The 26,669-nt window shown below is 38.6% G+C and overlaps 1 protein-coding gene across 2 annotated transcripts in view; it reads left to right on the plus strand.

Annotated features, from left to right (window-relative positions):
- The first annotated feature begins 2,746 nt into the window (after positions 1-2,746).
- LOC131701523 (integrin alpha-1-like) overlaps positions 2,747-26,669 on the plus strand; it is a 54,348-nt gene continuing 30,425 nt past the window's right edge. The window contains exons 1-6 of one of the 2 annotated variants that reach the window (XM_059000053.1): positions 2,747-3,166; positions 12,580-12,700; positions 17,224-17,336; positions 18,921-19,009; positions 22,440-22,554; positions 25,984-26,111. In XM_059000053.1, the coding sequence (XP_058856036.1) occupies positions 3,097-3,166; positions 12,580-12,700; positions 17,224-17,336; positions 18,921-19,009; positions 22,440-22,554; positions 25,984-26,111 (636 nt within the window). In that variant the 5' untranslated portion in view covers positions 2,747-3,096. The remainder of the gene's footprint in view (positions 3,167-12,579; positions 12,701-17,223; positions 17,337-18,920; positions 19,010-22,439; positions 22,555-25,983; positions 26,112-26,669) is intronic. The other variant, XM_059000115.1, reaches the window with a different exon arrangement.

A 26,669-nucleotide genomic window follows, 5' to 3' on the forward strand; every position in this document is an offset into this window, starting at 1 on the left:
TACAGATGCCTTGACCAGACTGCACCCAGCTACCTCCAGACCCTCATCTCTCCCTACACCCCCACTCGACCTCTCCGCTTGCACTAGAAGACTAGCTCTACCTCCGCTACGCTCCCCTGCCTCCAGAGCCCGCTCCTTCTCCACCCTTGCTCCGCAGTGGTGGAATGACCTTCCTACAGATGTCAGGACTGCCCAGTCCCTGACCACATTCCGGCGCCTCCTCAAGACTCACCTCTTCAAAGAGCACCTGTAGAACTCCTCTGTTTGTATCCTGGGACACTATCACCCTTCATGTAAATGTGCTTTATTTTGCTCTTATCTGCCCCCTATTTTACTGCATTTAATCCTGTACTTCAGAATACTGTAATCTGCCAAGTGTTTAACCTGTAGTACTTTGTATTTAATCACATCCTGATGTAACTATCACTATTTAATCATATCCTGATGTAACTATCACTATTATCTGCTGTATTATTGAATTGTGGTTTGTCACACTTGTACTTTGCTTGAACAAAAGTTATTGTATTTCTTGCTCTTATTGTATTACTTGTATTGTAATTATTATTATTATTATTATTATTATTAATTTCTTAACAGACGCCCTTATCCAGGGCCTGTGGCAGGATGGCTTGCAGTGGTGAGGTGTGGTGACGTCACGGACCAGGAAGTAACTGAACCAAAACAATGGATGGGCGGGTGAAGGTGAATGCTACGGCACTCAGCGTGTTTAATAAATCAAATAAACAAAACAAAAAGATTTAAACAATAACAAAACACTAAACAAAAAGGCACAAGGGCCAAACAAACCAGACAGACAAACAATTAAGTGTTGTGCTGGCTAATCCAGCACGTCTTAGCAATTGTTACTTTAAATTCTGTCTCCTCTCTATCTCCCTGTACTCTCCTCTCTACACACCACCCCGCAGCACGGTCAGCTGCAGGTTCTTATACTCTGGCCGAGGGGTTAACTAGCTGTTAATTATCTTATTACCCCTCGGCCACAGTCTGCACGCGTTTGGTAAGGCTGTCAGCTAGTTAAATAATCAGTAGCTGATCAGTCACGCATCCTCACAGGTTTTTAAATTATAAATAATAATAACAAAAGACACAGCGCTTTTATCCGCGCCGCAAACAAATACAAATAATAATAAATAGGGGCGGGACACTCCGCCACAGGGCCACTTACAATTGTTACAAGATATCACATTATTATTATTATTATTATTTTACATACAATTACCCATTTATACAGTTGGGTTTTTACTGGAGCAATCTAGGTAAAGTACCTTGCTCAAGGGTACAGCAGCAGTGTCTCCAACCGGGGATTGAACCCACAGCCCTCCGGTCAAGAGTCCAGAGCCCTAACCACTACAGAAAATAGTCAGACTATTTAACATTTGTAAAAAGAAAGGCTGCCGGGTAATAGTGGTGAATGGTCCAAATATGAGCCTGGGACTATGATTCAGCCGCTACCAAGGTTTTACAATGCCATGTATTGCCTCATATTGGCAATAGCAATATTATTATCACTCCCCCTTTTATTGTGTTGAATATCTTCTGGTTAGTTGATTCTATTGTACACTTAAAGTCATTGTAGCTAACAAAATCATTCCCTAAATCTCACTTGCTATGCAGGTCTCAAACGTGCAGTTTCAAAAGAACCACATGTTACGTAGACATGTGGTGCGTTCCTCTCTGGGGTGCAATCAGGAAATAATGTTTAATAGATGTCTGACTGTGCTTCATAAGTAAAGGGTTTAAACCCTTGAGACATGCTATAGTAAATCGAACCCTGACTGGCCATGCTATGCATGCCATCACCAAAGAAACAAGCATGTAATCAGACAGGTCCAGCATTCCCAAGACATTTTTCAAACAGCACCATTAAAGCAATCTGTAAAACTCAATCTCATCCTGTTTCAATATTCTAATAAAACAGCCAGGGGTCCTCATCCTCTCTTAACTAGTAAACCTGCTATTGCACTGAACCTCTTACCACTGTATTTATATGAGGGATTCATAATATGGACTGCCCACTGGTATTTAGACCTGTCACAGTGGAATAGACCACATGTAACACATTGCTGTATTTATAATACACAAGTCACCCATAGCTCAATACCTGAAAAAAAACATTAGCAGAATACACCATACAAATTAATTCAAAAAGTAGTGTTAGATTGTTTATTGATCTGATTGTTCTATACAATGAAACCGGAATGCATGTACACAATAATCAGGAACAGGTGGGCATTTCAAACAGATAAATGCTTCATGGTTTTGTGCATTCAACATTTTTATTATCATTAAAAATGTACACATTAAGTACATTGTAAGTATGCACTCTAACATTGTGTGTGAGTACACGTGTATTTACTCAGTAATTACACGATGTAAATACACAGTAATAAGAGGCACTTCATGTAAAGTGTTACCCATGTATCTCATTGATTACTGTGTAATTACCCACCTAACCACCTGGAGCATGACTCAATGCACTTTAATGAATAAGGTACTCCAAAAACCCTGTGCATGATACTCATGTGAAATATTGAATGTAGCACCAGTATGTGAACAAGTACAGTATGTTGTCAATACTGCAGTTCTTCAAAAGCCCTTGTGTTAGGCTTTCCTGGAGCTGGTTCAACACAGTGTAGCACTTTAACCCAGTTATTCGTCTGTGTGCTTCCATTAAACAAGAGTAAAGGCATTACCATATAAGAGCAGCAGTTACTGGCTTGCATGCTTTTTATGTTTTTTGTCCACTCCTACTTGACGTCCACAAGCTCCTCTGAGTAAAATCAACACTTTGTTCCTGCGAGGGCTGTGTCTAAACTAGAGCCAAAGAGATGCCGTCCTGTGCTGAGGGTATTGTCTTTAACTGCTGCTAATTTAATGGTGCTGAAAAGAAGGATTTGAAAAGTTAGGGCAGTACTAGTTGGAAATTAGGATATTGTGGATGCAGATGTGTTTAAGACAAGTACAACAGGAAATGCCTGCTGAATTCCCATAGTTCAAGCACGCCAGTGCCTCTGGAGATATTTATGAGAGTTTAGTTCAACCGCGAGCCTCAGCCTGAAAGAACAGAAGAAGCATATGGGTCCCGTTCTCATGGAGCTCAGCATGTTTCTCAGAGTGGAGCATGTTAGCATATGTATGCTGCAAGGTAAGGGCAATCCTGTTTCCTTAATGACTTGTGAGATCTGGGCTGGCAGCCTTTTTATTAGAAAGACGGGCAGTGACGAAAGTGTTTAATTAAGTTTCAGTTTAACACATAAGTGTATCACCTGGTTGTCATCGTAAAAGATTGATGTATTAGAGTTTCACAATTCATATTGGAATCAGTTAAGCAGTGCAGCCATTACATTCAACAGTACATGTAGGGCATTCTCCAGCAGTTCCAGTGTGTTGTAATACGAGTATCCTTGAAAAGTCTCTGCAGAGCAGGTTAAATGTGTCTTTAAAACTTTGAGTTTTCTGTTTGCTTTTTCTGATTGACTAAGTGCCACTGCAGTACAGTAAGTGTACAGGAATGGCTGGACAAGTCAGTTGTATGGCTGATTATAGCCTTTTTTTAAGAAACAAATGACAGAAGAATAAATAACAATTTCAATGAAAATTCTAATTTAAGACTACAAACTTTTTTTTTTTTTTTGCAGTGCGTTATGATACTGTATATGGAATCTCCCACAAACAATGTAAATTATTGACTTTGAAAAATGCATGAATTAAAATAACTGTAGCTCTAGGTACATTTGTTTTTAAATACTAGCACTTAAAATAAATCTGGTGAATTTAATAACCTCAGAATGAAGTAAAACACACTATAAATGATACATTAAAGGCGATGCTGAAAATATCTTTGTAATTGTTTTGGTCAAAAATCAAGTTCATTTTGAATGTTTGTGTTACTTCTAGCAGTGCATTGCTGTTGATAAATGACTTGTCTTTCTAGCTGGGCAGCCTTCTGAATATACAGTACATTGTAATAATGCAGACAATACAGCACATCCAGGCATGGTAGTTGGTGTATCTTGTAGATGTTGTGGGTCGAGGGGCACACTAACTGGAGGCATTTCATATTTCACAATGAACCCCTTTGGCACCACACAGTAGTCTTGCTGTTATCATGTTTGCCTTGTATTGTGGTTTAGAGTCCAGCTTTCAATTCCAAGCTCGGCCTCCTGTCCTGTTTAACTCCTCGGTGACAGCTACTGACAAAGCCTGCCAGTTCAGCTGCTGGCTTCAGATGCAGGATGCCAGAGCTGCTTTTATTATAGCGCTGCACATTGTAGCAGCGATGGATAACACGTTACATCAAGAGGCTCGAATTACTGTGTATTTACATAGCAGCTACATAGTAAATACATCTGCACTTACACATACTTACAATGTTACAACAAACCCCCAGATAACACTTCCCATATAAAGGGGGTAGCTCCTTCTGCTGGTTACTCCCAGTCTACAACTATGCATAGTTACAATGAACTACGTACTACAGTATATGTAAGTACACAATTGTATCAGAAAGAGGTTAGGGTTATTGTGGTTAGGGTTAGGTTTAGAGTTAGGGTTAGGGTTAAGTTATATCATGCAAAAAATTACACATCAAGTACATTGTAACTATGCATAATAACATTGCAATTATGTGTAAGTACACATGTATTCATTATCTATTGGGGAGGTAAAATCAGCATTATCGGAAGTTGTCTGTGGTGTTCCACAGGGCTCCATTCTAGATCCCTTGTTGTTTTCATTATATATGCTACCATTAGGTGACATTATCCGCAGACATTGTGCCTGGGTGTTATTAGCTACTTACCTTACAGACATCAAGCACTGGATGTCACAGAATGTTTTAATGTTGAATTCAGGTAAAACAGAGGTTATGCTGGTGGGATCACAGAACCAACTAAAAGGAAATGTGGGATTACACGAGTTTGACACATGCAGCCTCTCATCAAAACTTAAACTAGAAATTAAGAGTTTGGGGGTCATCTTTGATCCTGATCTATCATTTGAGACTCATATTAGGGAAGTTACTAAAGTATCTTTTTACCATTTGAGAAATATAGCCAAACTTAGACCAATTATTTCCGTATCTGATGCCGAGAGTCTAACGCATGCCTTTGTTTCATCTAGAATTGATTATTGTAATGCAATTTTTTTGGTATCCCAAAATGTGTGGTATCCTGCTTGCAGTTTGTTCAGAATACCACCGCTAACATTCTGACTAAAACCAGGAAAAGTGAACATATTACCCCTGTTTTGGCCTCTTTACATTGGCTCCCTGTGCAGTATAGAATTTATTTTAAGATTTTGCTGTTAATTTACAAGGCCCTGAATGGATTAGCACCTAGTTATTTGCAGGAGTTACTGACCCCGTATTTTCCACACCACACTCTGAGATCACAGGATGGGGGGCTGCTGGTTATTCCTAGGGTCAACAAAAGCAACACGGGAGGTAGGGATTTTTCTTGTAGCGCTCCTAAATTATGGAATGCTCTGCCTTCGTTAGTCAGGGAAGCTGGGACCGTTACAGTTTTCAAGTCAAGACTAAAAACACACTTTTATAAAATGGCTTTCTTATCTTAGTGGGTTTTAATGTAACTTTAAAATTGCTGCTTTTGTATTATTATTATGTGTATACTGTTATTTAAATATGTTATTTAAGTGGTGGCAGTTATATGTGTGACTTGCTATAGAAATGTATTGTGGTTTGTTCTTTTTTTTCTGCTATGTACTGTACAGTGCTTTGTGATACTTTTGTATACAAAGCGCTGTATAAATGCAATAAATAAATACATACTATATAAATACACAGTAATTAGAAACACTTCATGTAAAGTGTTACCCATCTATATCTTCATACTCACTCGCTTCTCTTGGTATTGCATTTTTCTTTAGCTGGGACGCAATTGTTTTTACATAAGGATGTTACATTAAATTCTGTCATTAATAACAAATGAAAAATACTTTCATCATGAAAAATGGGCGTCTTTGCAATAAAAAATATTCAAATCAGTCCTGCTACATTGGATCCCATTCCAACATGTGACACAAGCTTGTGACCTTCATTATCGGGGAGCTAAACTCAGATTTTATCAGGAGAACTGACAATGAGAACAGTATGATATTTGATATATTTTCTATTTATTTATTTATGTATCTATGTTACTGCCACATACCACTCTTGTGGTTTGGTCCGATTAAGTTTACATGTAGCGGGCCAAAGAGCAGGCGGGGGATGAAATGACTCAATCTCTCACAGATAGCATTAGGGTTAGTCTGTCTTTATTAGACATGACACCCCTGCGACCCAGAGCTGACTTTACAATCGCTGCCAGAAAGGAGCTACTCAGCCCATACGGGGATTGCAAACAAAACCACATCCAAACCAACACCTGCTTCAGCCCAGTCCTCCTGGTACCTGAAATACTATTTATATTTTTATTGATTTATTTAATTTATATAGCACCTTAAACAGTAATAATGGCTATCAGTAATAGAAAGACTATAATAAAAAAGGCTTGTTATATAAATAGGTCTTCAACCTTGACTTAAAACAGCAAGACTCCTAGCTTCTCTGACAAAAAAAGGCAGAGAGTTCCATAATGTAGGAGCCTTATAAGAAAAGTCCCTTCCTCCCATATTATTAGTATTTACTCTTGGAATAACCAAGAGCCCTGCATCCTGAGATCTAAGATTCTGTTTAGGAATGTATGGGATCAACAGCTCTTGTAAATAACTGGGGCTAATCCATTAAGGGCTTTATAAGTTAAAAATAAAACCTTAAAATCAATGAAACTGCACAGGAAGCCAGTGTAAGGAGACCAAGACAGAAATAATATGTTCTCCTTTTCTGGTTTTAGTTAGAATTCTTGCAGCAGCAAATTCTGAATAAGCTGCAAGCGAGATACCAAATACTTTGGAATTCCAGAAAAAAAAGTGCATTACAATAGTCGATTCTCGATGAAACAAAGGCATAAATTAGCCTCTCAAATGATAGAACAGGATCAAAAAGTACCCCCAAATGTCTTGCTTCAAGTTTTGGTTCTGAGGAAAAGCTGCTAAGATCTATTTTATATAAATCAACATTTTTTTTAATTGGTTCTGTGAACCCACAAGCATTAATATTCTTATGTTAAACCTTGTATTCTGTTTGTCTGTCAAAGGGTAGAGGAGAGTTGAAATGCTGAAATGAGAATCTGTACAGGATAGCTTCTCTGCTACTGCCTCCAATGTACTTCCACACAGCTGTTGTGGTTTTAATCAAGGCTTGTAAATTCCTATCTGGGATGCCCTGCAGGTGTTTTCAGTTTGAGAGTCACATGTTCTTATGTGGCTCAAATCAGCCAGTGTGGAACGAGCAGGAGTTACACTGTATGAATGTAAAAGAACATGTGGCAGCTTATTTTATAAAAAAAACATCTTCGGATTTTTTAAGGAATATAGCATGACAGCAGCATATAAATGTAATATTACATTCTAAATCTCTCTCATAGATTGGGATTCTGTTTTGTTTTGTTGTTGGTTTTTTTTTTTACTGTTTTTTGGTTAACACATTTTTAAAACTGGTAAGCATTTCTGAACATCGGGTTCAAAAACATAACAAGTTTTACTTTTTAATGACTTACATTTAATACACAAATACAATGATTATCTTGACTAGTGGCTTGGAAAATGGTCATGATCTATAATATTGTAGCCACACAAGATTAATGAAGGGATTAGTAGCGCTTTATCAATAAGGGTATAATTGTACTTGCACCTGTATAATAAATCATACTTATAGTTATTGGGACAAGTTCAGTGAAGAGATGTGTTAGTTCTCTATTAGTTCTGCAGTAAATTGAGGTTGATTAGCAGGGATATTTAGACTGTGACTTTCACGTCATGCTGTAAACATAAACATGTGCACTTTACTCAGACTAGTCTAAATACAGACAGTCTCATTCCATGGCAATATGAATAGTGTTCATGCTAGCGGTTTGCCTATTCGGGTATCATTATGAAACACCAATGCTGCAGTACTCCAGCCTTATAGGGTTGTTTCCATTCACTCCTCTATAATATAAAAAATGATTTTCAACATATGCAGCAGACTGCATTACAGATAACTTTCCTAAGTACTCAGGGCTACACCATGTGATGTAGCTGACAAGAACAGGCCTTGCAACATATCTGAAGAAAAGATTATTATTATTTTTACTTTTTTTCTGTTAATTTGTTTGTTCCAAGGGTTCGAACACGTTTGGGAGAATGATCTTTTGCATATCAACTCCCTAATTGTTTCCATCATAGTATGAAGATGGAATTTGATCATTTTTCTTTCTCTGATTTAAAAGATTGTATTTGGGAATTGCTTAGAACCTCCTGCCAATGCGTCTCCTTCAGTCCACATTAACAATGTCCTATTTATTCTGTTCTTTGATCTCTGTATGCTGTGGATTACTTTTGAACCACACACCTTTTTATTTTGTTGCTTGTAATTGTCTTTTTATTGTTTTTTCCCCTTGTAAAATGAGGCCCCGGTCTCAATGGGTACATTTCCTGCTTAAATAAACAATCAAATAAATACATAAAATAAAAAATAAATGGCGATGTGAGTGCAAATAAACATGAAGTTAAAATTGTAAAAAGGTTCAGATATGTTGTGAAAATCATTAGCTTTTCTCCTCTAGAGACCTGGGTTCAAACCCATGTTAGTGCGGAAGGAACATGAGGAGGCCACAGCTTAACCAGGTCCCAACCATTACCAGCGATCTCTGATTGGAAATAAATACTCCTTCAACCTTTTTAAAATTGAACCTACATTGAAAAGAGCAGCTGTAAAATTAGAACCCATTACGTTTCTGTTATTTCCTCTACGCAGTCCTACAAAGTACTAGCAATACAACGGAAATGCATTAACAACAGAACCTGCATAGCAGGAGCCAAGGGGAAGGAAGTGTCAAGTAAACATTGAATGTATCTTTTGCACAAGCTCCTAACATTTTAAACTGAAACATAAATCTTCATCTGTGAAGCAGGAGGCCCCGCTGCTCTGATAATGCCCTCTTACAGAGGCAGGAAGTGTAGTCTACTTACTAAACTGCAATGCAATACAGCACACTGCTAGTCACATTGCAGTATAGTCTACTTATCAAACTAGTGGTTTGTGCCCAAGCTCTTCTTTCTACAGACAGCTGTAGGAACTAAACTGACTGACTTTGTCACGTGTTTCCATGAAAATACAAATACTGACATGATTTGTTTTGCTCAGAACTGGGTTTTGCAAACAATAAAGAAAACTAAGAAAAATGGTGAAATATGCCCCAGGACATGTAGTTAACAAAACTACTCCAGTAACTGTTATCCAGTATGTAGTACCATAACTTCGTAGATCTCCCATTGTCCTTTAGGGAAGACCTTTAGCACTCTTCTCAAGCACTGAAAGACGTTTTCCAGGATGTGTTTTCAATGTTCCAGCAAGTTCCATATGGATAGAATTTAGAAACAACAGCAACACGAGAGTGAGGTTTTAAATGTATGTGTGGTTAAGAACGAGAATTCATGTAGATGTGTTCTGAAAAATAGGAGAAAAGCCAACTGGTAAAAAACTCAAAGTATCAGGGTTTTTTTTGAAGAGATGATGTTCAGTTCTGGAGTTATTGGGCTTTGCTGAATCTATCTGGACTGATTAAGTTATTGAGCCTTGCTGAATGAGATGATGTTCAGTTCTGAAGTTATTTGGCCATGCTGAATGAGATGATGTTCAGTTTTGAAGTCATTGGGCTATGCTGAATGAGATGATGATCAATTCTGAAGTTATTGGGCCTTGCTGAATGAGATGATGTTCAGTTCTGAAGTTATTGGGCCTTGCTGAATGAGATGATGTTCAGTTCTGAAGTTATTGGGCCTTGCTGAATGAGATGATGTTCAGTTCTGAAGTTATTGGGCCTTGCTGAATGAGATGATGTTCAGTTCTGAAGTTATTAGGCTATGCTGAATGAGATGATGTTCAGTTCTGAAGTTATTGGGCCTTGCTGAATGAGATGATGTTCAGTTCTGAAGTTATTAGGCTATGCTGAATGAGATGATGTTCAGTTCTGAAGTTATTGGGCTATGCTGAATGAGATGATGTTCAGTTCTGAAGTTATTGGGCCTTGCTGAATGAGATGCTAGCAGGTACAACCCATGAAGGAGCGAGATCTGTTTAATTAGCTAAGACTGTGGAGAATCACAAGCTCATCTTGTTATGCAGATAATACCACTTTCCTGTCTACAGGAAATCATGTAAATGTGCACCACTAACACATTTATAGCAATAAAGTAACACCTGTCCGTGGCTGCTCTAACACATTTATAGCAATAAAGTAACACCTATCCGTGGCTGCTCTAACACATTTATAGCAATAAAGTAACACCTGTCCGTGGCTGCTCTAACACATTTATAGCAATAAAGTAACACCTGTCCGTGGCTGCTCTAACACATTTATAGCAATAAAGTAACACCTGTCCGTGGCTGCTCTAACACATTTATAGCAATAAAGTAACACCTATCCGTGGCTGATCTAACACATTTATAGCAATAAAGTAACACCTATCCGTGGCTGCTCTAACACATTTATAGCAATAAAGTAACACCTATCCGTGGCTGCTCTAACACATTTGTAAACTAAGTAAAGCTGCATTCACACTGGACATGAGCGATGCGAGTGAAGTCGCCGAATGTCAATCCACACCAGACGCCCAAAACACTGGAAATAAATACATGACCCCACCCATGCATTCCTATTGGAAATACTAGAGATGGGCTGTCCCATTACAAAACAGGTCTTGTATTGATAAAGGGTTACCACCCTGACGTCCAGCAGCTCCGTTGTAAAATAAATGTTGGACTTGTAAAATCTACAGATCAGAGTTATTGAACAGCCCTATATATCCAACAGTTTCACTGTTATCATATATTAGTATTTGTACAGTTGTACTCGTAGTATTATTATTTTTTTCTTCGTGGTACCAGTAGTAGTAGTAGTCTGATTTGAATCCCGGTACATCTCCAGCTGTCAGCAGACAGCTTGACAATAGTAGTATAGTTGAATTGCTATTTTCAACAAAATTATTTTATTGTTATACATTTAGTGTTTCTTTACAAATTCCTTCATTGATCCTTTTTATTAACTTATTTAAGTATTTTAAAGTGCAACATTATTATTATTATTATTATTATTAATATTATTATTATTATTATTATTATTATTATTATTATTATTATTATTACGTTGTTGGGTTAGAGTTAGGATTACAATTAGGGTTATATCATGCAAAACAACGTAGACATTAAGTGTGTTGTAACTATGCATAATAACATTGTAAGTACACATGTATTTACTAAGTAACTACTATATAAATATACAGTAATTAGAGACACAATGTAAAGTGCCGCTGAATATTCTTCATTGAGAATGAATTGAAACCCTGCATTATAGTCCCTATGCAGTCATCATCACAATTCTCTGCCGAACTCTGTGCACCAATATTAATAAGTGACACCTTCCAGCACCTTGTAAACCCAAAGCAATATTAGGTACAGATCCCAGTAAAGAGTCCAAGCAGTGCACATCTACACATCCATGTGGAGAATCGAGCTCCCAGGTTAAATACTAGCACACAGTGTCCTGGAATTGTAACTCTAAACAACAATGTGGGACATAGAACAATAATCAATGAAGTTATTGTCCCAGATAAACACATTGCATCTTTGTAAAGATAGAGATGTTTCTCACAACATTTCTGAAGCAAGTTTAAATAACATATTGCAGTATGTTAATGCAGCTGCATGGCTGTGTTTTATTAGGGTTACTGAAAGAAGCTATTCAATTCCGAGAGTTGCTTTGCTTATGAACAAGTACAGTGCAATACAGTCTAGGCTCATTGTTACATGGTCATTCATGGAAAGGGAAACTTGTCCAAGACACTGAAGAGTGTCCTGAGACCTCTCTAAAGAATGCTTCAAATATTTTATAATGAAAAGATCTGTTATGAGAAAGCGTGAATACCAAAGATCACTTTCCAGTGTTTCCTTGTGTTAAGATGAAAGAAGGTTTGCCATAATATACAGTAAAAATGCTTCTGTATTAAAGTGTAATGTTTTTTGGCGGATACTGAAAGGTACCTAAATCAAAAGACAAAATACTAATGTGTATTCTATGAAACATGTATGTGAACATAACTAAAGTATAATATGCATTGAAGGGGTCAACTTTTATGAAAAAAGGCAAAAGAAATAGCTAAAGAAATGCAGCTTCAGTAATAAATATTTAAAACGTTGGCATCTCAGTTTATTTCTGTCCTTAAAAACATGTGACTACAATGTGAGCTTTCATTAGCCCTGTAGTTCTTTTCTATGTAACTACAATGTGAGCTTTCATTAGCCCTGTAGCGAGAGCATATTATTGACTTGTCTTCTACTGCATGTCTTTCTTTACCTTTCAAGGAGAGAAGAATGTGTGAGGCATGCATAATATTTCTATCTAATTATCTGTAATTGGATATAAATGTGCTTAACATTGCTTTCTTTCTTATCTCCCCCAGTTTTGTTTCAACTTGTTTTATCTTTCAATGTGGATGAGAAAAATGCCATGACGTTTAGTGGTTCAGTGGAAGACATGTTTGGTTACAGTGTGCAGCAGTTTGAAAATGAAGAAGGGAAATGGTAAGTAGAGTAGGTTTTTACTCGTGCTTTACAGTGTTGTTTGCTGTGTTCTGAATCCTGCCCTGTATTTGAGTTTTTAATAATGTGACAGAATACAGTTTGGTCACTACAACACAAAATGAACTTGATGCTGTAATGAAACCAATATTGAAATAATATCTCTACCTTTAACCCTTAGTGGTCCATTTATTCAGCGAGTCTCAGGCGTGTCAGGTCCAATTTATTTTCACACGCACAGTTTATTTTAGACGTGCTATTTTTTTCACAGTAAAACAGGTTTAAAAGGCACTGCATATCAACAGGACACTCAGTACTGCATCTCCTGCCCCGCCCCACCCCCTCTTCATAGTCATGCATACTGATAAATCATCTCCTGATCACTCGTTTTATGACCAAACTCCTCAATAATGCGATCCAAGTCATTATTTTATTACTATAACATCTCAAAAAGCTCTGCAAATGTCTGTGATATTCTTTGAACGCTGGATGCAGAAGCAGCTATCTTGTTTGTTTATGGCCATGTTATCTCTGTGGTGCCGGGGCTATGTGTATTGCTCAGATCCACCCCTTTTTTTCGGCTTCTCTTGCCTCCTATCGGTCTCACTCGGCCATTGAATGGTTTTCTTGGCTTTTTCCAGAGAAAAAACGACTAGAGACCTGTGTTTTACGTCTTTTTGATGATGTCGGACAGGGTCCGACATCGGACCAGAAAGGGAAAATTGTAATGTCAGACCTGGTCCGACATAGGACCGCAAAGGGTTAAGAGCGAGGAACCATCCTAATCCCTCCCTTAAGAACATAACCTGGACATTGTGGGCAGAGAGAAAGTAGAGCTTGAGTTACAGGAAGGCACCTTAGCGAAACTCCACAAGGGGTAGATTCATTCCAGGTGCACACACTTTCAAACACTGCACCAGCATTCGAGGAATTATAAAAAATAACTCTGAATTCAGTTCTATAAACTACACTGCTGCACCTCTGCTGAAGCTAGCCACTCGCTGTACCACGACTGAAAAGCACTGCCACGGCTAGAACAGCACCACAACCACTGTTCATTGAGAATCCACCTTTTTTACACTGTAATGGTCAGGCTTCAGGTCATTTGGATCCTCTTCTTGTGAATGAAATGCTGACAAATTGATGGCATGAATTGTTAAAAAAGAAAGTGCAAGTGTGTTTGTTTATTATGGTGTGACAGGGCAACTGACTTGCACATGGGGAAATTGGTGTTGGTAATTAATATGGGGAAACAGGTTTGTTTTGTATGGTTTTTGGAGTTGTTATGTGTGATTAAATTATTGTTTACAGACGGGCGCTCGATTGAGACTTGCTGCCTGCTAGGCTTGGTTGAGGGGAAGGGCAGCGAGTGATTGGCTGTGCTGGTCCTCAATCAGCAGGTGGGCAGGTCTCGACTGAGTGTCCGTCAGCATAAAAACATCCAGTGGGATCGCTCTGGGCGACTGCAACGCCATGCTACAGAGGGGAGCTGCGTATACTTAGGAGGAGAGAGTCCGCTCTGCAGGAACTACAACTACGCAGCCTTGAAACTGCAAGCGGTGCTTGTGAAGGCAATGCCCAGGCAATGCCCAGCCAAGGCCGTATGAAGTAGCAGGAGTTGTCATATGAATACCAGTTAATAAGTAGGTTAGTTTAGGGGATAGTGATCCCAAGTAATGTATAGCAAGGGTTACGTGGTGTAGCCGGTTCCTGGAGCGGGCCACCTCATTTATAAGGCTAGCGCTCGTCCTGTGTGGCACCTTTTATTAGTAGTTTTTGTACTGAGCTGGAGTAAATACATATTTTAACAGTAGAAGTTTTAACATATTTGCTGACAGCGAGTTTAAAACCAGCAATAATGTATTCCTGTCAGTCAGGAAAACTCTTAGAAAAGCAGCTAACGACAAGGCCAGACACCACCCCCCAAATTACCGGCCTGGATTTTAAGCGTCTGCGGGAAACTGAGGTACTGTCCCCTGACACTGCAATCGGATTGGTGCGTAAAGTCTGGTTTAATCATCAACTTAATCTGGCACGAGTTGGATGCGAGGGTGTCTGACAACTAACAAAAACATATTTTGAGATCCAAAAGGATGAAAACGTACTAGAATATGTGTGCCTCGCATATAACGAGTTCACAAACTCACCTCAAGATCCGGCTTCAGTCTCCATCGCAGCTGCTCTCCTTATTTCATTAGTGTCCTTTGAAACTCTGCCCATCATCACAGCTTCTATTCAGACCTCCAGTTTCTAGTGAGATGGCACTTTCGATGCAGAAATTCACAATAAACTAACGCGTGCAATGTATTTTTAATAAGCGAATAATAAATTAAATTAAATTAAATTTGGCACTATATTACACTGCAGATGTATACTCAATAAAAGTTTCTGGCTTTGTCTTAATTTAAGTGTGTTTTAATTGTTTTAATAATTTATCTTCCCACAAATGACAGTCAGCCATGTTATAAGCGGTATAAACCACGTCGGGCCATGCGGTTCCGATGATATATACCACTTCTGTAGTGGTGATGTGATTACAAAACAGAAGACAGACAACAAAGTTCACGGTCCAAACAATATGCTTATTTATAATCTGGTGACCTGGTGACCCAGGCAATGCACAGCAATGTGTATTGCACTGTCTCTAAACAATGGGTTGCAGTCGCGAAATAATGATAAACAGTTCCAAAGAATAAACACAGTAGAACACACACAAAGACACACATGATCACCAGTCCAGAGTGAGTGCTAAAGTGCTTGTGGTGAAATACAATTTATTCGTGCATAGTTATGAAGTGTTGTCCGGGTTTAGTGCTAGCTTTTAGCGACAGCTCCGAATTGTGTTAGGTGTCTAATAGGAATAAACAAGTAGATTTTAGACACGAATAACAAACAAAACACTCACGCTAACTCATAGTACTCCTTTCTCGATTCAGCTTAACCATAACAAAAAAGAACAAATCACCTAGCCACGTCCCCTTTTGTACCATCAGTCACATCCCCTTGGTTAGCGAGTGTAACCGTTTCTCCTCCAATCCGCGGTTGCCACAACGCTTTCCCTCTGGAGCGATGACTTGGTGTACCGTAGCTCCACCCCCTTTCTGGATGGCCAACTTCCACCTAATCCTTGAAATGAATTGTCTGACCATCCAGTCCGGGGCACTCTGTTTCCTTTATACAGCAACCTCACAGGTCGGGAGGGAGATTTATAACCAAGATTCATTCTTTCTCTGTCACAGGGGGAGTATGCAATGCTCTTCTGCCTAATATTTTTTGTTCACCAGGATGAACACGTCGCATAGATTTATTATTTTATTGTTTGATTTTTAGCAGGCGGCACCGGCATGCTCTGAAAGATGAGGCTGTGCTCCAACTATTTTTATTTGTATTCACCCATTGTTTGGGTTCAGTGTTTTTGGAAATCTGTAAGATTTTGTATTATAATAAAGATGGTTATTTAATGCAAGACTGTCCTGACTGAAATGCTATTGAGAGTTGCCAAAGTGCGTGCATTTTCAGTCGTTCCCTTTTTGTGTTTCATTTAATGAACAGGGCTCATTACAGAAAAGGAATGCTCATTACTATAGCTGTTTACATGGTGGCAATTTAATAGCCTTTGCTTTAACAAGTTGTGATAATATTGTAGCTTGAAGATTTCAACAAGGCCAATTTTCATATTGTCCAATGGAGTCGAGATCAATTATTTTCACAAGGGAATCAGTATTTGAAAAATCAAGCTTTTTTTTCATATCGCTAAGTCAATTAAAGTGCATCACTATGCCACAGTATTTACACTTGGCTTGTCAGTTCCTGACATGGCAGCACGCAGGTCACACTTCACAGTGTTGCACATACCTGGAGAATCGCTTATCCACTTGTCATGAAACTTGGTATCAACACTATTCAGCAGACCAGTACATTATTGAGTAGATCACATTCTGGAGAGATGCACATTCACTTTTTTGCATTCATCTGGAGAATTGCTTTGCAAACTGTGATAAAACATGTCATTGCTGCAGTAATTCTGATTCTATACTGTTGTGTAATACTGTTGATACATGTCATGGTCATGTTGAGCTATTGTGGGGAGATGTATGTTGATAGCACTCTTGTGAAAGTTCTCTACAGCGATCAATCCTGCATTAATACATGTCTCTTTGTAAGTAAGATATTGGGGGATCAGTCCTGCATTAATACATGACTCTTTGTATGTAAGATATTGGGGGATCAGCCCTGCATGAATACATGTCTCTTTGTATGTAAGATATTGGGAGATCAGTCCTGTATTAATACATGTCTCTTTGTAAGTAAGATATTGGGGGATCAGTCCTGCATTAATACATGTCTCTTTGTATGTAAGATATTGGGGGATCAGCCCTGCATGAATACATGTCTCTTTGTATGTAAGATATTGGGAGATCAGTCCTGCATTAATACATGTCTCTTTGTATGTAAGATATTGGGAGATCAGTCCTGCATGAATACATGTCTCTTTGTATGTAAGATATTATGGCCTCTTGTTTCAGGGTCCTAATTGGGTCTCCCTTGGTGGGGCAGCCTGTGAAAAGAACTGGGGATGTGTATAAATGCCCTGTAGGCAAAGGCAGACAATCAGGCTGCATCAAACTCGAGCTGCCTGGTAAGTAACAACAGCTCATTTGTTCATCAATTAATTCTGCTTTCTTTTAATGTATCAGTCATGTTCTGGGTATGGGTTTGACCCCATATAACAATGTCACAGTATCACTGATTGCTGTGCCGTCACACATTGCTTGACCCTGTATCACAATGTCACAGTAGCACTGATTGCTGTGCCGTCACACATTGCTTGACCCCATATAACAATGTCACAGTAGCACTGATTGCTGCGCTGTCGCACATTGCTTGACCCTGTATAACAACGTCACAGTAGCACTGATTGCTGTGCCGTCACACATTGCTTGACCCCGTATAACAATGTCACAGTAGCACTGATTGCTGTGCCGTCACATATTGCTTGACCCTGTATAACAATGTCACAGTAGCACTGATTGCTGTGCCGTCACACATTGCTTGACCCTGTATAACAATGTCACAGTAGCACTGATTGCTGCGCTGTCGCACATTGCTTGACCCTGTGTAACAATGTCACAGTAGCACTGATTGCTGTGCTGTCGCACATTGCTTGACCCTGTATAACAATGTCACAGTAGCACTGATTGCTGCGCTGTCGCACATTGCTTGACCCTGTATAACAATGTCACAGTAGCACTGATTGCTGCACTGTCGCACATTGCTTGACCCTGTGTAACAATGTCACAGTAGCACTGATTGCTGCACTGTCGCACATTGCTTGACCCTGTGTAACAATGTCACAGTAGCACTGATTGCTGTGCTGTCGCACATTGCTTGACCCTGTATAACAATGTCACAGTAGCACTGACTGCTGTGCTGTCGCACATGTTGGACACAATATTTGCTGGGAAATTTCCACTTTCCATAATTACCATTGTGTACTGTAGATTTGTTGATCACCATCCTTTTAAAATCTTGTTCTAACTTCTTATTAATGTAAGCAACCTTTTCTCAGGTTACCTTTTGTTGTAAAACTTTTTTCTTTATTTGTTTTATTTCACTTTAATTCAAGACATATACATTTTTCAAAAGAAGAGCTACAGATACAATACAATAAAATACAATATAATTTACATTTCTATAATGCCTTTCATCACAAAGGATCCCAAAACACTTCAATTAAAAAAAGAAAGCATATATATATATATATATATATATATATATATATATATATATATATATATATATATATATATATATATATATATATATATACACGTTACTTTGTTCTTTTTATTTACTTCCTGTGCTGAAGATCACAAGGTCTGATTGCAGCTAGACGATTGGATAGAGTTTGATAACGAGTACAGGAAATGATGAGGAGGAAGCACACTGCACAGGGAAAGGGCTTCTTTTTGTATTGGGTATATCTGATGTTTGTGATGAAGAAGTGAGTGAGTTGAAATATATGTCCTTGAACAGCATGTTGTTTCTTAATGACTGCCCTTTCACAGTCCCCAGTAGCTCAGCCAGATTTCATTCTATGGCATTCTCTTTAATATAGCTACACATACTGAATTAAAGTGTATACACAAGGGAATGAGCCTTGCTGTTCCTATTTTACAACATCTTGGAGGTAACTTGTATTTATTTGGTTTTGTTTCTTTAGAAAACACAACAATACCGAATATTACTGAAGTCAAGGAAAACATGACACTTGGAACCACTTTAGTAACTAACCCGAATGGAGGTTTTCTGGTAAGAATACATTTGGAAAATGCATGTTCACACTTTAATGACTTTTCAATTTATTTTTGTCTTCTGGTCAAAGGCTGAGTCAAAATGAAGTTGGAAATGATAATTCAAAACATGCTTTTGTGCCGCAATTGCTCAGGTTCCCTCTAATTTTCTTCAAAAAATCTTTTACTACGCACATATTCCATTAGACTCTAACTTTCAAAAATGTAATTGTGGTGTTTTGTACATTATATATATATATATATATAAACCACACAAAAGAGTACAAAGTTTTTCAGCTTTTATGAACCTGCAGTTAATTTGACAAAATGAAATGAAAGTATGTACTTGGCAAAGCTAAAGCTTTCATCAGCTTTGTTCTTGTGCTAGTAACAGTCCATGTTCCTGAACATGCCCTCCTCTCTTGTTTCTTCTTTTCAGTTCTATAGTAGGCTCTCCAGCCAAGTTAAAATGATAAATACATGCGTGTAGAGAGGGGATCACTGTTATGCAACAAATATTGGGACAGTTTACCACACTGACTGGTAACACTTTAAATTAAGTACCTCTAATTACTGTGTATTTACATAGTAGTTACTTAGTACATACATGTATGCTTACACATAATTACAATGTCATTATGCATTTCCTGCCGAAGTGTTAACTAGCATCTGATTTGCTGGTCTAATCCTGACTACCAGCGAATCAGTTTTGAAAATGTTTTGTAAGTACACGCCCTCTGTGTATTCGATGTAAACAAAAAACGTGCCGCTTTGGATCCAGAGCAGGTCGACGCAGGCTTGTATTCCTGGCAAACAACATGTAAATAAATTGTGGAAATTGAATAAAACTGACTGTATATAGTTTGTGCTTCTTTGGAGTTTCAAAATGAACTGTTCAACCTGGGAATAATACTGTTTTTTATGATTTTCTGAGGTTTTTTTTACAATTGTTATTTAGAGGCTTATAACTGACACAGGCATCCCTTAAGCCAATAGTGACTTGATTATGTATGGGGGGATCCCTCACACAAATTTAATGCACCACTGTACACAGCACAGGATCACTCAGTGCCTAAATAACACAGGATCATTTATATTAATGTCCCTGGTACTGAAGACACAGCAGAGTTAAACACTTCACTGCTTGTCTGTACAAAAATAAAGTTCTGCTTCTAGACTTGAAATAATTCATGTTTCTTCAGTCAATGTGTAGAGTTGAAATGTCATGTTCAGTTGCAGAATTTCAGACCTGACAGCAATATCCAGTGATGATTGATTCCCCAGCCTTCCTCAAAGTGAGTGTCTGCTTCAGCGCTTTCAGTACATAGTTAGTTCCCTGAATTAGATCTTGCTAAAAGATTTGTAAACACCCATGGGCTGATTTGATTTGGCTTGTTCTTGGATGCAATGCAAAACACAAAACTTCTGCTGGGACCGAGGGAGCCAAGCAGCCCAGGCAAGCCAGATACACAACTCAATACAATTTAAAGGAGCACATTCTTCCAAAACACAATTATCCACAGGAATGGAATCTGAGTACTTCAATGTACCATTCTTTACACACTGAAATGAACAGATATATGCATTGTATTATGTGTGTAGCATCACAGACAAACATCTCAGGGCCAGTTCAACCAGCAAACAGTCTTACTGCAGACTGTGTCTGTGATCCACAGAGCTGTAAATGCCATCCTTGGGAGCACGATAAGATCTGTGGAGATGCCTCCCCACACCCTCCAAAACGGTCATGTTCAACAATGCAGAACTGAGCAAATCATTCTTCCCATGCTCCATACTCAACACAACGACCGTAGATTCTGGTATAGTAAGCAAACTTGTTAAATTTGCAGACGACACAGAAATAGGAGGAGTGGCAAACACTGTTGCAGCAGCAAAGGTCATTCAGCATTCAGAACTGGGCAGACACATGGCAAATTACATTTAATGGAGAAAAGTGTAAGGTACTGCATGCAGGCAATAAAAATGTGCATTATAAATAGCATATGAGAGATACTGAAATTGAAGAAAGAATCTATGAAAAATACCTGGGAGTCTTCTTGACTCAGAAATGTCTTCATCTAGACAATGTGGGGAAGCTATAAAAAAGGCCAACAAGATGCTCGGATATATAGTGAAAAGTGTTGATTTAAATCAAGGGAAGTACAAAAAGGATATTGCTGCTCTAGAAAGAGTGCAAGGAAGAGCGACCAGAATTATTCTGGGTTTAAAATACATATAATATGCAGACAGTCTTAAAGAATTGAATCTATTCAGTCTTGAACAAAGAAGACTACGCGGCGACCTGATTCAAGCATTCAAAATTTTAAAAGGTATTGACAATGTCGACTCAAGGGACTTTTTCAACCTGAATAAAGAAACAAGGACCAGGGGTCACAAATGGAGATTAGATAAATAGACATTCAGAACAGAAAATAGGAGGCACTTTTTTACACAGAGAATTGTGAGGGTCTGGAACCAACTCCCCAGTAATGTTGTTGAAGCTGACTCTAGGATCAATAAGCTACTAACAACCAAACAAGCAAGATGGGCCGAATGGCCTCCTCTCATTTGTAAACTTTCTTATGTTCTTATGTTCTTATTAGTAGAGCAATGAAATCTTGATTCATCAGTGAACGAAACAGGTGCCCAATGACAGAGCTTCCAGTTCTTGTGATGAAGTCAGTAAATCAGCAGCCTCATCAGTGTTGTACGGTCATGTGAGGAGTCTTCTTCATCTCAAAGCAGACTCATGGAATCTGTTTCTCACTGTTTAGTTGCTCGTAGTGACTCCAGTTTTAATGGGGGGGGGGGCAGTGCCAAATGCACCTCAAAAGCTAGCAAGTAAAAGCTCTACCTGGTGAACAACTTAACTTTTTTGACTATGTTCATGTTATTATTATTTTTTTTGGTCATATTTAATGTTTGCTCATTACATTAGTAGTCCTAGTTGCACCTTTGTGAAGTCGGTCACTGTCGCATGGCAAGTTGAATTGACACGTCAAGTATTAAGAAGTGAATATGACCACAGTGCTACAGAACGCAATTGACCTGCTTGTTCTCTCAAATGTGTATATCTCTTCTATCCATGCAGCTGACCTGCTGGCTCTCTCAAATGTGTATATCTCTCCTATCTATGCAGCTGACCTGCTGGCTCTCTCAAATGTGTATATCTCTTCTATCTATGCAGCTGACCTGCTGGCTCTCTCAAATGTGTATATCTCTTCTATCTATGCAGCTGACCTGCTGGCTCTCTCAAATGTGCATATCTCTTCTATCTATGCAGCTGACCTGCTGGCTCTCTCAAATGTGTATATCTCTTCTATCTATGCAGCTGACCTGCTGGCTCTCTCAAATGTGTATTTCTATTCTACCTATGCTTTGGTGTACAGCTCACTGCAGAACTGTATTATCTACTATATGACAAATCTCTGCTGTGATTGTTATTTTAGGCCTGTGGGCCGCTATACGCCTATCGATGTGGAAGTCTGCATTACACCACCGGTATCTGTTCCAATGTCAGCTCCACTTTCACAGTTGTGAACTCCATTGCTCCAGCTGTACAGGGTAAGCAGACAAGTTTATTTCACTGTGAGTTTTGGAAAAGCACCAAGCGCATTGGTGACTAATATACATAGAGACATACCAAGAGCTAGAAGCTATGATACTAAGCTAACCATCATTCCCAATTTAGGGAAATGTTTTCACTTGAGAAGACCAGGCCTACTTCCATGTAATGTTTGGATTGCTTTTAAGTAAACATCCTTGCTGGTATTAAGATTTGGACATAGCTGTTCAGTGATCACACCAGCACTTGCATTCAAACTATATCTCAGCAAAACTGTTTGGTGAAAAATGATTTAGAAAATTTTTTTTTTAAAGAATGTGGGGCCTCTTCTGCACCTGCAATTTTGCGTCATTCTTGATAAATATCATTCTTTATCTCTATATCTGTATATTGTAAAGGAGCCTTGCGGCTCAGGTTCGTTTAGCTCTTTAAAATACAGACCCAGACACAAGATTACTGGTTTAAAGTGCTGATGCGCTATTTATAAAAACAAAAACAAAACGAAAATGAAAACAAACACCTAGCTCTTACGAGCCCTAACTAAACATGAGCAGGAACCTACTCTATATAAGCCGGACAGCTAAGCTGTTTACCGGCTGAAAACAAAACACACAGTTTTCTTTATCTACACAAAAGTAACACACAGTACCTCTCGGTGACAGCTTGACAGCAGGGTACACCTCCTGCTTCCTTCTACTCAGCCGCCCAGTGCAGACTGACTGCACCTCTTAAATATCCTGCACCTGGTTCTAATTTACAATTACTTCCAGGTGCTGGGATAATTAACAATAAAATAATTAAACAAAATGTGCATACGCACATGTTTTATGCAGGGAGGATATTAACCCCCTCCCTGCTGTGTTACTATATATATATATATATATATATATATATATATATATATATATATATATATATATATATATATATATATACACACACACACACATACACACACACACACACACACACAGGGGCATGACTAGGAATAGATTTTTACTGAGGCAAAAATCTAACTTTTGTCTAAAAAAAACCTGCATATCCTGTTCATGAAGCCTGGAGACTATTAATGCAAACTGCAAAGCAATGTAAGTCGCTAACTCTTTTTACCCAATGACCCACCTTGGATGATGTTTGAAAATTCATGACACATATTTTTTTAAACAAATCTCACAGCAAAAACAACACCAACCTAAAATGACTCTATTCACACTGTTAGAAATATGTGAAATATTGAAAGGACAAGAATAATAGAACTTAGAAATATGAATAAGTAGATCGGTTTATACCTTCATTGAGACATGCGCTTGGTTCACTGCTACTGAAATTAACGCTGAGACTGATGATACTGATGCTACAACTGGAACTGGTAAGACTGGTACTGACACTGCTGGGACTAGTAAGACTGGTGCTGCCACTGCTTGGACTGGTAAGACTGGTGCTGCCACTGCTGGACTGGTAAGACTGGTGCTGCCACTGCTGGGACTGGTAAGACTGGTGCTGCCACTGCTGGACTGGTAAGATTGCTGATACTAGTACTAAGACTGATCGGACTGCTGAGACTGTATGATGCCACGATTAAAAACACTGATTTAGAAGGCTTTACTTTAAATAGAGTTTGCCAATCCTCCTAGGGCCTGATCTATCGAAACATTGTAACGCTTTCTCCTGGGACATGTCTCTGTGGACATCTAGCAGGGCAAGGCCATTCAGGCTATTTTCACCCATACTGCTGCGAGACCAATCAAACATATCGAAAGGATGCACTCGGTTTCTCGTCATGAACAGTGACCATAGGAATCTGTTTGCTGCGGAAAACACGGATTGTCTATATGCTGTCAGAGAATTTTTAGTTTTACACTTGGGGCGGGGCAAAAAACATGCAAGGCTTTGTTTGATAACCAAACCAGTACACATCATATGTAATCATCAACACGGACAATGTTGCTTTAAATTTACGTAAATATACTTTAAAATGCTTCTGGTGTACAGAGGTCAAGGTTGAACGAAGCGCGCTGTCACATTCATGCTGGAACGTAGCTGCAGTTTACTTCAGTATCCAGTGCGTTGTTATCACTGAACAAGCTGTTTAAAGATGCCAAAACCAATTAAAAAAAAAAAGAAATCACCGTATTAAAACAGTACTTCCTTGGATCTTTTTTCTCTAACGAAAACACAAAAATAACTTTTCTTTTTAAACTGCTGTTGCCAAACAGTGAATTTATAAATAGAATTACCTCCAATTCTAGCCCATGGCAGCCGATCTGGTTTAGATAAAGGCGATTGAATGGGACGTTATCAAGCAAAAATCATCCCATAGGAATGGGCCAGTAGGTACCTGTTAGCCTCTTAACCCCTAAATTGACCCTCTACCTCTAAACCTAATGTCTACAACTAACCTAATATCTACCCCTAAACCTAACTGTGTTACTATTAAAGTAATTTTTACTATTATTTCAATGCCGCTTTTTAGCGCCCTCTACTGGCTGCTACATCCGACGTCCATTAAAGTGCTTGATCCGGATCTACTCTACCTGTTAGGCTAGTAGGTACCTGCTGGCCCATTCCTATGGGATGATTTTTGTTTGATAATGTCCCATTCAATCGACTAATCTCAATCAGATCGGGTGCCCATGGCATCAAATACAATACATGGAAAGTACTAAAAAATAATGGCTATGAATCATTATATGGGGGGAGGGGGAAGGTGTTGCCATTGCACAAGAAAAACACCAATTTATTCAAATGTATCGCAGCTAAAAATCAGCAGAAAAACAATATTAATATAAGAAATACAATCACTAAACATTTGTACCCAGAGTTGGTTTCTTATGAAAGAAGACACCAACTCTGAGACACTAAAGAAGTTACAGATTGGTTTCTTCGTTTCATCTTTGAGTATGTACAGTACCAAACCATCCACTAAATAATATACAGGACTACCCGCTGCTCCAGGGGCTGGTTGCAGTAACAAGAACAAAAAAATGGGATTGTATCCGAATTCACCGGAGTCGAATCATAAACAGTTGTTGGATACAATTCTGGAGCTACACGCGGCGTAACTAGGGAAACTGACCAATGAGAACGAGAAGCGAACATGTCTGTTTGGTGAGAAGTTTCAATACCCCGGCATGTCATATTTATATACGGCCTAAGACCACAATAATGTTACGAAGAAATGGCAAATAAAAAATAATCAATATATGTTGATATATGCCACTCTTAAAAATGTAAGCAGACACATTATTTTAAAAAAATAATAATCTTTAGATATATTTTTGTACATTTTTTTTTCTTTCTTTCAAAAATGTGCCTAGCTGATTTTTACAGAGGCAGCCACTATGCTACGCCCCTATATATATTAATTCCTATCACTTTGCATAGTGTTTGGTTCACTGAATATGTATCTGTTCCCTTGTACATTGCAGAATGCAAGACTCAGCTTGATATAGTGATCGTTCTTGATGGCTCTAACAGCATCTATCCCTGGAACAGTGTCATCAAATTCTTAGTAAAACTGCTGAAAAGTATTGATATTGGTCCCAACCAATCACAGGTAAGTTTATGTGCACTATTTAATTAGTTAATATAAGAAGCAATTTGGGCAGCAGTGTGGGGTAGTGGTTAGGGCTCTGGACTCTTGACCAGAGGGTTGTGGGTTCAGTCCCAGGTGGAGGACACTGCTGCTGTACCCTTGAGCAAGGTACTTTGCCTAGATTGCTCCAGTAAAAACCCAACTGTATAAATGGGTAATTGTATGTAAAAATAATGTGATATCTTGTAACAATTGTAAGTCGCCCTGGATAAGGGAGTCTGCTAAGAAATAAGTAATTTAGTGTAGATGACTGTTAGACCAAGCAAACCTGTTTTGGACTTTGTTACGGCATATGATGGCTTCCCATACATTTAACTTGGCTTTTTTCTGAGTGATATTTAAAGTGCATGGATACTTGTAGGAAGACATTACATCAGCATCTAGTCATGGCAATAACCACATCAAAGACAGACAGACATTTTTTCAACAGTTTGCATGACTTCCAGAGAAAGACTCAACATTTGCTTTGCAGTAAAGCATTTTGACAGTGAATCCTGTTCCTTGTCCAATGATCCCGGT

This window comes from Acipenser ruthenus, chromosome 1, assembly GCF_902713425.1.
Source record: "Acipenser ruthenus chromosome 1, fAciRut3.2 maternal haplotype, whole genome shotgun sequence".
NCBI lineage: Eukaryota > Metazoa > Chordata > Actinopteri > Acipenseriformes > Acipenseridae > Acipenser > Acipenser ruthenus.